Source organism: Babylonia areolata, chromosome 17, assembly GCF_041734735.1.
Source record: "Babylonia areolata isolate BAREFJ2019XMU chromosome 17, ASM4173473v1, whole genome shotgun sequence".
Classification (NCBI taxonomy): Eukaryota; Metazoa; Mollusca; class Gastropoda; order Neogastropoda; family Buccinidae; genus Babylonia; species Babylonia areolata.
This window is the reverse complement of record NC_134892.1, coordinates 9,964,454-9,979,453: the sequence shown is the minus strand read 5'-3', so window position 1 is coordinate 9,979,453 and position 15,000 is coordinate 9,964,454. Positions and strand designations below refer to the sequence as shown.

Sequence of the window (15,000 nt, the reverse complement as noted above, 5' to 3'; positions counted from 1 at the left end):
CCACGGACACACACACACACACACACACACACACACACACACACACACACACACACACAGATAACTGAACACCAGGTTAAAACATAGACTCACTTTGTTTACACAAGTGAGTCAAAAAACAGCTGAGGTCCAATGTGCTGCTTTTTGATGCGGGATTGGCGACGGGCGCAATAGCCGAGTGGTTAAAGCGTTGGACTTTCAATCTGAGGGTCCTAGGTTCGAATCTCGGTGAGGGCGCCTGATGGGTTAAAGGGTGGAGATTTTTCCGATCTCCCAGGTCAACATATGTGCAGACCTGCTAGTGCCTGAACCCCCTTCGTGTGTATACGCAAGCAAAAGATCAAATCAGGTTAAAGATCCTGTAATCCATGTCAGCGTTCAGTGGGTTATGGAAACAAGTACATACCCAGCATGCACACCCCCGAAAGCGGAGTATGGCTGTCTACATGGCGGGGTAAAAACGGTCATACACATAAAAGCCCACTCGTGTATATACGAGTGAACGTGGGAGTTGCAGCCCACAAACAAAGAAGAAGAAGAAGAAGAAGATGCGGGACTGGCGCACTTGTTCATCATTGGTGATGTGATCAGTGTGTGTGATGTTGAGTATTTTGCCATGACACATCATTTCCATGACTAGGACTTGAATGGCTTGAGCAGACACTCACACTTAAATCCGGAAAAAGACTGTAGAAGGGTCATTTTTTTTTCTGCCTCATATCGCGAAAGTCTCAACTTAAGCATTATCATCCACCTTCCTGTGATGTCAGTGGTAAACTGACAATCCAAGAATGTGGATTCACGTTTGAAGAGATAACTTCTTGTGTGTGTGTGTGTGTGTGTGTGTGTGCATGCCGTGTGTGTGTGTGTGTGTGTGTGTGTGTGTGTGTGTGTGTGTGTGTGTGTGCCGTACGTGTGTGTGTGTGTGTGTGTGCCGTGTGTGTGTGTGTGCCGTGTGTGTGTGTGTGTGTGTGTGTGTCGTACGTGTGTGTGTGTGTGTGTGTGTGTGTGCCGTACAGGCGCGCGCGCGCGTGTGTGTGTGCGTGCATGCCCTACGTGTGTGTGTGTGTGTGAAGAATGAAGCACGTACATTCATCCACATGCACATTTCTGCGATCGCTTGCATTCACACCGGCGCATGAACGGACACACTCGATCGAATGAATGAAATTAACTAAGAACTGATGAAAGACCATGCAGCGGGCCACCCTTGTCAGCGAACTTATGCGTGCGCATTCACAGGCAGCGGTGCACACACACACACACACACACACACACACACACACACACACACACACACCCAATGTGCTGTTTCATGACCAATGCCCTCAAAACCCACACACGCACGTGCACACCGAGCCCATGTGACATTCCTGACACCGCTTTCATCAGCATCGGGTACGTGCCGTTCGAATGAGATTTCACAGTTTCATTTTAAACGGGGTGTTTAAGCATGCAGACTTAAATATGTGCGCTAAACCACGTGTTAAAAAATAATAGTGATTAAAAAGAAAGAAAAAAAAGATCAGATGCCTGACCACAATTTTAACCCAACGAACTGATCGGAAGGCCTTGAGTGAGAGAGTTCACAGAGCTGAGCAGACGACAATTATTCGCACGGGCTGAGGGTGCTAAATTTGTTCTTTTGTTTTTCAGTGCAAAATATGACTGATGTATCTTGTATGTGTGCGGTATTGTGCATTCATTTGATTGAAGTATCTTGTATGTGTGCGGTATTGTGCATTCATTTGACTGAAGTATCTTGTATGTGTGCGGTATTGTGCATTCATTTGACTGAAGTATCTTGTATGTGTGCGGTATTGTGCATTCATTTGACTGAAGTATCTTGTATACATGTGTGCGGTATTGTGCATTCATTTGACTGAAGTATCTTGTATACATGTGTGCGGTATTGTGCATTCACAGGCCTTGAGAGAGATTTCAAAGCAGCAGACGATAATTACTCGCTCGGGCTGAGTCTTATTTGTGTGTGTGTGTGTGTGTGTGTGTGTGCAAAATATGACCTATATAAAATATATTATCTTGAATGTGTTCAGTTCAGTATTATGCATTTTGAAACAAAAACGTTAATTGAAATAACGTTTGATTTCGCATTTGAAAGCGATTTTGTGTGACTCTGCAAAGTTTTATAAGTTCCATGTATTCGGGACTCATAACACATTTCTCAGTAACGTTAATTACAGTATGGATTGCAGCGGCATTCAGTCGAACCTAGTTGTGCATGTAATGGCTGGATATGTGTACTGGGAAGGGATAGACGTATCGAGTTAGGTTAGGGTTAAGGGGGTGTGGAAATGGCGGCATGGGAGTAATTAACGCGACTGAAACGATGCAGATGATGGAACGGAAAGAGTTTTTAAAAAATTAAAAGAAAAAAAAAGAAAGAAAAGTCCTGGCAAGTGCCTCTTTCGTTGAGGTGGAAGGAGTGTTTGTGGGACAGAGAGGGTGAAAGTGGGTGCCGGGGTGGGTCGGTGGGGAGGAGGTGGGGGGTTGTGCAGGGGGAGGAAATACCTGTCTTTGTCACACAAGCCAAGGCCATGATTAGAAAAAACAAAACGTTGTCACTTGTGAGTGCCGCTGTAACCTCTGTGGTATGCACACACACCCGGCGGCCACACGTACGCAGGGCATACACGTGCACACACTGACACGGATGCACACACACACACACACACTCAACACACACACACACACACACACACACACACACACACACACACACACACACACTCAACACACACACACACACACTCAACACACACACACACACACACACACTCAACACACGGACACACATACACACACACACACACACACACACACTCAACACACGGACACACACACACACACACACACACACACACACACACACACGGACTAAATGCCGGATGGGGGAGGGGGGCTGGAGGGAGGGAGGGATGGGGGCAAAGTCAGTGAACAGAGATCACATTCAGTGGAGGGGAAAGTCAGGAGAGAAAAAGAGAGAGAGAGAGTGTGTGTGTGTGTGTGTGGGTGGGGTATGGGGCACGTTTTGACATGCTTGAACAAGTTGACATTTGAGAGAATGGGGAGTTTGATGGTAGAGGGAATGAACTGACACATGCATGAGAAAGGTGGGGAGACAAAGGAAGAGAGATCTGCAGACTGATCTATTCAGTGCCAAGTAACCGGTTGCAGTCTCGATCACATACCATACATGTATTCATACACATGTGCTTATATTACAAGCACACGACAGAGTTTAGAAGCTTTGGTGTATAGGACTTCACATAAGCTTACATATATGTGTATAATGATAATAGTAATAATAATGATAGCAACAACAATAATAATGATAATGATAATAATAGAGATAATAATAGAGGCGATGACGATGATAATTATAGTAGTAGTAATAATAATAATGATAATGATGATGCAGATAGACACACCTCCCACATAGGGAAATTGTAGTGTTTACAATAAAAGTTTGTACACAAAAATGTACATGTATGCATTCGAGAACAGCATACCATTCGTAAATCGTGTGCACACATAAACAAGCAAACACACATGCATACAGACACACACACACACACACACACACACACACACACACATCATCATCATCATCATCATCATCATCATCATCAGAAGCCCATGTAGCACATCAGTCAAAAAAGAATGGAGGCAGTAGGGAGATGCATGGTGTGCTGTGATATATATTTTTTAACGAAACGTGGGAACAGATCTATTTGAGGGAGTGAGAGGGGCAGTTGTTTTTTCCACACCACTGGGCCCAGATATAGGAGAAAAAGGAGCACTGACTTGGTGATTTCTTAGAGATATATATTATTGCCAGCACTCTGGAATGGCAACATGTGTATACTCCCCGTTTTTCATCATCATTTTATTTATCATATTTATGTTCACAATAGATCTCTCTCTCTCTCTCTCTCTCTCTCTCTCTCGCTGTGCCTCTCTCTGTGCCTCTGTGTGTCTGTCTCTGTGTGTCTGTCAGTCTCTGTCTGTCTCTGTTTGTCTGTGTCTGTCTCTGTGTGTCTGTCAGTCTCTGTCTGTCTCTGTTTGTCTGTGTCTGTCTCTTGAATCATCTCACATTCTCTCTTGAATCCCCCCCCCCCCCCCCCTGCCTCTCTCTCTCTCTCTGTCTCTGTCTCTCTGTCTCTCTCCTTTTTTCTCGTGCTGTCTCACTTTGTGTCCAATTTCTTTGTCTTCAGTCTCCAATTTCTTTTGTTCTGCCTCCCCTCGTCCCCCTCCCCCCTCCTCTCTTTCTCTGCCTCTGTGTCTCTCTGTCACTCTCTCTCTCTCTCGCTGTGCCTCTCTCTGTGCCTCTGTGTGTCTGTCTCTGTCTGTGTGTCTGTCTCTGTGTGCCTGTGTGCCTCTGTCTGTCACTGTGTGTCTGTGTCTGTCTCTTAAATCATCTCACATTCTCTCTTGAACCATCTCTCTCTCTCTCTCTCTCTCTCTCTCTCTCTCTCTCTCTCTCGTCTCCCCTCATCCCCCTCCCCCCTCCTATCTTTCTCTGCCTCTGTCTCTCTGTCACCCTCTCTCTCTCTCACTCTCTCCAGAGTTGGTTGGGTTTGTTTTTTTTGGCACTTGTCTGTCTCTCATCTCTGTCTTCTTTTTTACTGTCTCTGTCTTTCCCTGTCTGTCTGTCTGTCAGTGCGTCTATCTCCCTCCTTTTTAACTGTGTCCCTTACTTTCTCACTGCATTGTCAGATCCTTTGCCTTTTTTGCTACAACCTTTGACATTTTGATGCAACAGTTAGGTGTGTGAAGATTTTCAGTGGTTCAATTTTGAGAGAGAGAGAGAGTATAATATATAAACATTTTGTGTGTGTTTGTGTGCACACATGTACATACAACTTGTGTGTGTGGTGTTTGCGTGTGTCTGTGTTTTGATGTGTGTATAGATATGTATGTGCACACAAATTGTATTGTATTATATTTTGTCACAACAGTTTTCTCTGTGTTGAATTGGGGTTGCTTTCCCCAGGAAGAGCACTACCCCTTTTTTTTTTCTTTTTTTTTTTTTTTTGCTCTTTTTTTCTGCCTGCAAGCGGATTTTTTCATTAGAACAACTCTTTTGTTGCCGTGGGTTCTTTTACGTGTTATAAGTTGCATGCCACACACAGGACCTCGGTTCATGAATCATCTCATCTGAATGACTAGCTTCCAGACCACCACTCAAGGTCTAGTGGAGAGGGAGAAAGTATTGGTAAGTGTGGGATTTGAACTTGTGCAGTCAGATTCTCTCGCTTCCTAGGCAGATGTGTTTCCACTAGCCCACCGCTCCTCCGAATGGGACACATGATGGGAAAAGGGTGGGGATTTTTCTAACCTCTCAGGTCAAAATATGTGCAGACCTGCTAGTACCTGAACCCCCAGTGTGTGACAGAAGATCAAATACACATGTTAAAGATCCTTTATGTAATCCATGTCAGCATTCGGTGGGTTATGGAATAAGAACATACCCAGCATGCACAACCTCCAAAAACGGAGTATGGCTGCCTACATGCCATGGCAAATAAACAAAACAGTCGTACACATGAAATGTTACATGCCTGCGCGCGCGTGTGTGTGTGTGTGTACATGACTGAAACCTGATTGAATGACACAGGAAACGAATGAAAAGTGTCCAATGGCAGCTATCAGTCAGCTCTACCCAAATGGGCAGCCTGTTATGCAAATGACTCTGTGTTTGTGATGCGCAAACAGTTCGGTCTTTGACCAAAGACAGGCCTTGACCAAAGACAGGCCTTGTATTACTCTAAGTATCGATATCATCATCATCCTCATCATCATCAACCTTATAGTACAGTATGATAGTCAGTCGTGTTTGCCTATGACCATCAGAACAGCAGAGGAGGTAACTGCTGTCCCGACAATCTGGGCTGGAATTTGATTATAGTGGAGAGTGTTTTGCACAAGTTACATCCCCCACTCTCTCGGCCAAGAGGGTTTAAGGTCACAGTCAGTGTTGGGGATGGTTCCCAAAGGCCAGCCAGCCCCCCAAGGCTGCAGCACCAAGAGCAAGTGCATTTTTTCCTCCTAGTTTGAGAGTTACAGTCCTTCACAAAAGACTAAGCTGTAAATGATTTCCCATTGCAATGGAGAAGCCATTGATGAAACAGCTCTCACTTTGCTGTTGTACAGTCCTCACATCTTGATTCCCCCCACCCCTCCCCAGCGCCTCATATATGTGTGTGTATATATATATATATGTGTGTGTGTGTGTAGCCAGCAGCCAGTACCTGTGGTGAGGAGGGGCTGAACATATGTACATATATAATATATACATACACATGGTACTGGACAGTTCAAAGCTGACTGATCAGTGAATGTGAAGGGGTCATCCAGAAGGTGGTGTGGCCCTCCGCCCCCGACCCCCTTCCTGTGTGAGAGAAGTTATTAACTCTCTCCATACGAACAGCGAAAGAGACGACGTTAACAGCGTTTCTCCCCAATTACCACCATCAAAATATTACAAGCGGAAGGCTCTTACACTGAAGAGGTGAATGTTGACAAAGAATACCACAATTCTGACGACGGAAGCTAAAGGTTGGGTCATTCAGACACCCACTGGACATTTGAGGGGTCTGGGTAGAGGAGAAGAGAGGACTGGCCGTACTGAGTGAGTTAATCATCGAATTCCCTCTTTGATGATGAGATTGGGGGACAGATAATTAGCTCCTCACTTGATTTATAATTGTAATAATGATGATGATAATAATGATAATAATATTACTACTACTACTACTACTGAAAATGATGATGATGATGATGATGATAGTTATAATGATGAATCAAATGAATGGTAATGATGATCGATAGAAGCACCTTTACATGTTAAAACCATGCCAAATTGTGCTGTGCATTGTAATAACTGGCATAAAGAATATGCACAATTTTAAGCCCAAATAAATGAATAGGTAGCTGCTATTATGAATAAGTAAATAAGTAAATTTATGAATATATGAATAAATGATTAAATGAACGGATTGATGAATGTATAAATGAATAAATAGATGAGTAAATAAATGAATATTAATCGATAAATAAGCGAATGAATGAATAGAACTACAGATAAATAGATAAATAAGTAACTAACCAACTGACTAACTAAACCTGTAACCACCACACATTAGTATTCAACACACAGCAGTGAAACACCTAATACTCCCAACCTTCTGTGTGTGTCTGTGTCAGGAGGAACAAGAGCTTCGGCGTCAGCTGGAGACCCTGAAGACCACCAAGAGAGACCTGGTGCACAGGATGGGCGTCCTCCGACAACAGATCCTGTCCCTGCAGGCACAGGAGAAAGAGGCCATACAGGGGGTCTGTACCACTGCGCCACACACATTGCTTGGTCGTGGAGAATAATGAGGGTGATGATGATGATGATGTTAGCAGTGGTGATGGTGATGATGATGCTGATGCTGATGATAGGAGTGATGATGATGATGATGAAGAAGGAGGCCATACAGGGGGTCTGTACCACTGCGCCACACACATTGCTTGGTCATGGAGAATAATGAGGGTGATGATGATGATGATGTTAGCAGTGGTGATGGTGATGATGATGGTGATGCTGATGGTAGGAGTGATGATGATGATGATGAAGGCCATACAGGGGGTCTGTACCACTGTACCACACACATTGCTTGGTCATGGAGAATAATGAGGGTGATGATGATGATGATGTTAGCAGTGGTGATGGTGATGATGATGGTGATGCTGATGATAGGAGTGATGATGATGATGATGAAGAAGGAGGCCATACAGGGTGTCTGTACCACTGTGCCACACACCTTGACTGGTTCATGGAGAATGACGACGGTGATGATGATGATGTTAGCAATGATGATGATGATGATGAAGAGGAGAGCCTGTCACCACAGTGCAATCACCAAACATTAATTTTTATTTTTCTTTCCTGTCTGTAAGCGAATTTGTTTTTCTATCAAAGTAAAATTTTTCTGTAGAATTTTGCAGTTGGTTAGTGTTGCCACTGCCTTATGTTATCATTATAGTTGAAGCTTACTCACCATTCAATGTCTACAATCTCCAGTGTGTGTGTGTGTGCGACGGGACATTAAATTAATAATAATAATAATAATAATGGATACTTATATAGCACACTATCCAGAAATCTGCTCTAGGTGCTTTACAAAAACGCTTTTGTTAACATAATACATCATATCTATGTTACATACACACACCAAAATGTGACTACACACACACACACACACACACACACACACACACACGCGCGCGCGCGCGCATGCGCTGCATACATACATTTTAACATACATGTGTATCTAACAGCTACCCTAACACATACGCACACATAGGCAGGCACAAACTTACATAAACACACACACACACAATACACATTCATATACATGCATGTAGTTATGTACACATACATATGTATACACACATAGTCAAGCACAGCTAACGCAAAGGAAGTCAGTGGACCTGCCACAACTGAACTTATTGCTGAGGGAAAAGGTGAATTTTGAGACAAGATTTAAAAGATGCGAGGGAATCAGAATGACGGAGGTTATCAGGGAGCTTGTTCCACGTCTTTGGTGATTGAAAAGAAAACAAAATTTCTCCTCCTCCACCTCCACAGTTGGAGCGGGAGCGTGCGGCTCTGGAGGGTGAACACCGGAGCCAGATGGAGCAGCTGCAGGAGGACCAGGAGAAGATCAACCAGCTGAAGCAGCAGCAGCACTCCGTGATGGAACGCGCCACCAGACAGAGGGAGAAGGTAAACTTACGTGTGTGCGTGTGTGTGTGTGTGCGCGTATGTGTGTATGGCCACACTTTTACGTCATCAGGCAAAAAGAAAAATTAAAAAAATAAAACAAAAAAGGAAAAAAGTGCAGGTAAAAAATAAAATAAAAAAAGGTAATGTAAAGGATAAAACAGCAATAAAAAAAAAAAATGGCAGCTCATTCCATTTCCTTGGTAATTAAGAAAAAAAATGGAAGAAGAATTACTACAAAATAAAGGGTGGTAGCTCTTCCTTTTCCAAGGTTAACTTCAAAAAAAAAAAGAAAGAAAAAAAAAGAATAAGTAAAAAGAAATGAAAGAAGGATAAAACAATTCTAAAGAGTGGTAACTCTCCATTTCCAAGGTAAATGAAAATTAAAAAAAAAAAAAAAAAAAAGAATAAATGAAAAAAAAGGATAAATCAACGATAAAGAGTGGTAAATCGGCCCATTTCCTTGGTAAATTAAAAAAAAAAAAAAAGAATTAATGAAAAGGGATATAAATGATAAAGCAACAATAAAGAGTTGTACATTTCTCCATTTCCAAGGTACACAACTTCAGTCAGTGTTGCTGATGCTACAGCATGTGCACAGATACATAACAGGTTCCTTGGAACAGATAGGAACATAAAGGATAAAACAACAATAAGGCTGGCAACTCTCTTCCTTTATAAGGTACACAACTTCAAGTCAGTGCTGCTTTTGGTACCATTCGTGTCAGCGCACTTGTAAATAATAGGAACATTAATTGTCAGAACAGACCCAGACACTTCCTAAAAAGGAAGCGCTTTCATTTTATGTTATTGTCTCTCTGCCTGTCTGTTAGTTGGATTGTTTAGTAGGTCAGTGATTGTCGTCCTGCAGTGTGTGTTGGGTGGGGGTATGCATGTGTGTGTGTGTGTGTGTTTGCGCGCGCATGCGTGTGTGTGTATGTGTGTGCGTGAGAGAGAGAGAGAGAGAGAGAGAAGGAAATCTATGTAAGAGCAATGAAAGTACCTTGAAAAGAAGTATATTAAGTATAGTGATTTGTTTTTTTGCCTGTGTCTCAAAGTTTCAGTCACTCTGTGTTCTGTCTTGACTGTCAACTGAAAGGATGAAATGAAGCAATCATCAGTAAAGCCCTCAGATTTCGTCTTTTTACTGAACTTGCACATTTTTTTCTGTGTCTCCTTTTCATTGCCACAACAGGGAAGACATGTGGTATGTTGTTTGTTTTTGATAGTTTTTTTTTTTGTTTTTTGTTTATTTATGTTAAAGATCCCATGTCATTTTGCTGGTTTGGTTGTTATGCTTTTTTTTTGTTTTGTTTTATTTTGTTCGTACCCTTGTTGCTTGGTTTGTTCATTTGATTGTTTATATATTTGTTGGGTTTTTTTGTTTTTGATTTGTTGTTTTGCTTTTGCTTTTGTTACGATCATTATTTATTTGTTGATTTTTTGTTTGTTTTCATCATTGTTTAACACTTTTTTGTTTGTTTGTTGGTGTCTTCTCCCCAGCATCCACCGTCCAGTGTTCAGTTTTCTTTGATGTTCATCTGGAAAAGAACATTTCCCTTCAATAATGATGAAAAAAGGAAAGAAATTGAGCATTCTGGTTTTATTTCTTCTCTTGGCAAAAATTTATTTAGCGCTTTGTTTTATGTACCCAGCATGTTGGTGTTGTCAGTGTGTGTGTGGGGTGGGGTGGGGGGTGGGGGTGCGTGCATGCGTGCGCGTGTTTGTGTGTGCGCTTGTCATTTATGCATGTGTGTGTGTCTGTGCATGGATGTGTGTCTGTGCACTCATTTGTGTGTGTGTGTGCGGTGCATGAAATGTTTGGGAAATGAGATGGATGTTCAACAACAGCAAAGAATAAAGTGATTATCAATATAATTATTTTACTGCATGGATATGTCTCTTTTCTGCAAGAGGCCTACATACATTTGTGTGCAAATTCATTTTTATTCAGTTTGCCTTAAATGTAAGACATATTTTTTTAAACCCACTCACTTTGCAGGTGCTCTTGAAACCGAAAACCTGAAATGTCAGCAAATGAAATGATTATAGATAAATGGAAAAAACACCACAGGAAAAAAAAAAGATAAACCTTGTGTTTTAGACTATGTTGAAGTTGCCTCTGTTGTCATATTCGTTTGGACAAAGCTGAAAGATCTTCTTCTTCTTATTTGTCCATGGGCTGCAACTCCCATGTTCACTCGTATGTACACGAGTGGGCTTTTACGTGTATGACCTTTTACCCCGCCATGTAGGCAGCCATACTTCATTTTCAGGGGTGTGCATGCTGGGTATGTTCTTGTTTCTATAACCCACCAAACGCTGACATGGATTACAGGATCTTAAATGTGCGTATTTGATCTTCTGCTTGCGTATACATACACACGAAGGGGGTTCAGGCACTAGCAGGTCTGCACATATGTTTACCTGGGAGATTTGAAAAATCTCCACCCTTTACCCACCCAGCGCTGTTACCAAGATTCAAACCCGGGACCCTCAGATTGAAAGTCTCAACGCTTTAACCACTCAGCTATTGCGCCCATCATAAAGAAGATATGAATCTTCAGTTCATACATACTGCCCCTTCCCCTAATCATTTGTCATTTTACAGAGACACAAACAGATCATGAAAGAAAGAATGCGTGAAGAAGTTAATGACTAAATACATTAAAAAAAGAAAGAAGATAAAATAGAAAAAAAAGTGGTAAATGACTGATGCAAGAATGAATTACAAAACTGTTTGTTTTGATAGTTAAAAGGTTAAAGGCTCCATACACTTTTACAGCCATTGGGACAGTGAATTCATGCCCACTGTATCAAGGGCTCAGCATACGAAGGCAGGGCCAAATCATGTCCTTTCACCATTCTGACCTTCCTCAACAGAATTCAGGTACCCACTCACACCTGGGTGGAGAGAGGAAAGTTGTAATAAAATGTGATGGGTGCAATAGCCAAATGGTTAAAGCGTTGGACTGTCAATCTGAGGGTCCCGGGTTCGAATCTCGGTGACGGTGCCTGGTGGGTAAAGGGTGGAGATTTTTCCAATCTCCCAGGTCAACATATGTGCAGACCTGCTAGTGCCTGAACCCCCTTCGTGTGTATATGCAAGCAAAAGATCAAATACACACATTAAAGATCCTGTAATCCAGGTGTGTTCGGTGGGTTATGGAAACAAGTACATACCCAGGATGCACACCCCCGAAAGCGGAGCATGGCTGCTTTCATGGCGGGGTAAAAACGGTCATACACATAAAAGCCCACTCACATATATACGAGTGAACGTGGGAGTTGCAGCCCCGAATGCAGAAGAAGAAGAAGAAGAAGAAGTAATAAAATATCTTTCCCCGTCACACACAACACCATGCCGAAACAGGGCCTCGAACCACTGATCACTGCTGATCGCTGGATCAGAAGTCCATTCCCTAACCAGCTCTGCAGCCGGGCGCCCCCATAGTAGTCGGAGAGTAGTTTGGTTCAGATGTTTTTGTGTTGGCCCAGTCCTGTTTCTTGTCCTTTCTTTGGCTCCGTTCGTTCTTCCCACACACTGTTGGCTCCCCCACCCACCCACCCGCCCCTCCCCTCACAAGCACCCCCGCCTCCCTTTCCACATCACTCATTTGTTTTCACTGATCACATCCATCTGCTTTCCTGCACCCCTGGTAAATATTCATCATAGATTATTATACGATACTCTGCAGACATTTTTGTCTGGAGGGGTTTCATAGAAGACATTTCAGACAAAACAGACGGACAGAAAAAACAACAAAAGAAAGTGCCTGTAAACATGTCAGTGAGCAAATATCCTCATGTGCGCACACACACATTCACATGTATTTACACATGTTTGCATGCATGTGTGTGCACACACACACACACACACACCCTCACACATGCGCGCGCACACCCACACACACACACACACAGTGAAATAGTATAACCAACCAACCACCACAGGAACCTACCGTACCGCTATATGAATATATGCAGACCTAGCAAGGATAAGAAGAAAAGAAAAGTGGGGAAGAGGGGGTGGAGAAAATGTGAAAACTGAAAATTAAAGAAAAATAGAAATAACCAATGCATGACAATCATATTGCATTTAAGTTGCTTCGTTAACTTATGAACAAGGATGCCAGCGTTCTTTGTAGTATTACTCTTCTCCTTCTTCTTCCTTCTCCTCTTCCTCCTCCTCCTCTTTCTTCTTCTTCTGCTCCTCCTCCTCAACATTTTCTTCTTCTTTTAATATTTTTTTTCATTAATTATTTTACTGAAAATTAAGTGAATGAAGTCCATATCTCATCTCAGCACGGTCTTCTTAAAAAAAATGTGTGTGAACCTGTGTTTACGACAAGAAACTTCATTATGTCTGCATGCTGTGTTCTTCATGATATGTGTGTCTGCCATGGGTGTGTGTGTGTGTGCGCATGTCTGCACATGCGATCCCACTCATATGTGAGCATGTATGTATGTGTCTGCATGCATATGTATGAGTGTGTGTGTGTGTGTGTGTGTGTGTGTGTGTGTGTGTATTCCTAAATGCACACTAAGTTGAATACATGTATATATTGTGCATGATATACTCAAGGAATTTTTGTTGTCAAGAAATTGTTAAATTACTGTAAAATTAGTTAATTCTTTTACAGAATTTTACCAGAAGACAACCTATTTGTTCACATGCATTATTTTTCAATGTGCACACAGGACCTCGGTTTATTGTCTCATCCGAATGACTAGATGCTTTGTTTTAACTCTCTCCATACGAACGGCAAAAGAGACGACGTTAACAGCGTTTCACCCCAATTACCATCATCAAAATATTGCAAGCAGAAGGCTCTTATACTGAAGAGGTGAATGTTGACAAAGAATACCACAATTCTGACGACAGAAGCTAAAGGTTGGGTCATTGAGACACCCACTGGACATCCGAGGGGTCTGTGTAGAGGAGAAGAGAGGGCTGGCCGTACTGAGTGAGTTAATATTCCAGTCAAAACTTGAGAGAAGGGATAAGAGCAGGATTCGAACCCAGACCCTCACAGGCACTGTATTAGCAGATAAGCAGCTTAACCATTCTGCCACCTTGCCCCTGTCCACACTTGGGAGCCTGGATTTGTATTTTGTATTTGTATTTCTTTTTATCACAACAGATTTCTCTGTGTGAAATTCGGGCTGCTCTCCCCAGGGAGAGCGCATCGCTACACTACAGTGCCATCCTTTTTTTTGTATTTTTTCCTGCGTGCAGTTTTATTTGTTTTTTCCTATCACAGTGGATTTTTCTACAGAATTTTGCCAGGAACAACCCTTTTGTTGCCGTGGGTTCTTTTACATGCGCTAAGTGCATGCTGCACACGGGACCTCAGTTTATCGTCTCATCCAAATGACTAGCATCCAGACCACCACTCAAGGTCTAGTGGAGGGGGAAAAAATATCGGCGGCTGAGCCGTGATTCGAACCAGCGCGCTCAGATTCTCTCGCTTCCTAGGCGGACACATTACCTCTAGGCCATCACTCCACAAAAAAGACATGCATTGTATTTGTATTATTTGTATTTGTATTGTCTTATTAGTCATTCACAGACCCACCCAGCGTGAAGCTCATACTCATTTTCGCTTGCAAAGGAGAAACAACAAACAACAGCTATATTTTGTTTACATACGAGCTTATCAATGGCGTCATTGATTCTGCTGAACAAAAGTACGGTGATCCTGTGACACAGAAGTCCAGATAGTGATGGGAAAATGTCTACAATGACGTGGACAGAAATCTCCTCCTTTGCGCATTTTTTTTTAGCACACCAGAAGTGGATGGAAATTTCTGCCTGTGGGACTCAGGGGGTTAATTCATTGAGATGACAGCCCTTCACTTGCAAGCATACTCGTCAGTGGCAGTTAAGGGGTTAATGTGAGAATGCAGAATGGAAATGCTATTCCAGTAAATTTTGATATTCACAAAATAGCAAGATGCAATGTAATGTGGTATCTTCTTCTTCTTCTTCTGCGTTCACTCGTATGCACACGAGTGGGCTTTTACGTGTATGACCGTTTTTACCCTGCCATGTAGGCAGCCATACTCCGTTTTCGGGGGTGTGCATGCTGGGTATGTTCTTGTTTCCATGACCCACCGAACGCTGACATGGATTACAGGATCTTTAATGTGCGTATTTGATCTTTTGCTTGCATATACACACGAAGGGGGTTCAGGCACTAGCA

General features: G+C 42.5%; 1 protein-coding gene across 1 annotated transcript in view; it reads left to right on the top strand.

The window, feature by feature from the left end:
• Nucleotides 1-15,000, top strand: part of LOC143291642 (uncharacterized) — a 363,649-nt gene that overhangs the window by 157,509 nt on the left and 191,140 nt on the right. The window contains 2 exon segments of the mRNA XM_076601620.1: nucleotides 7,231-7,359; nucleotides 8,660-8,797. Of these exon segments, the coding sequence (XP_076457735.1) occupies nucleotides 7,231-7,359; nucleotides 8,660-8,797 (267 nt within the window).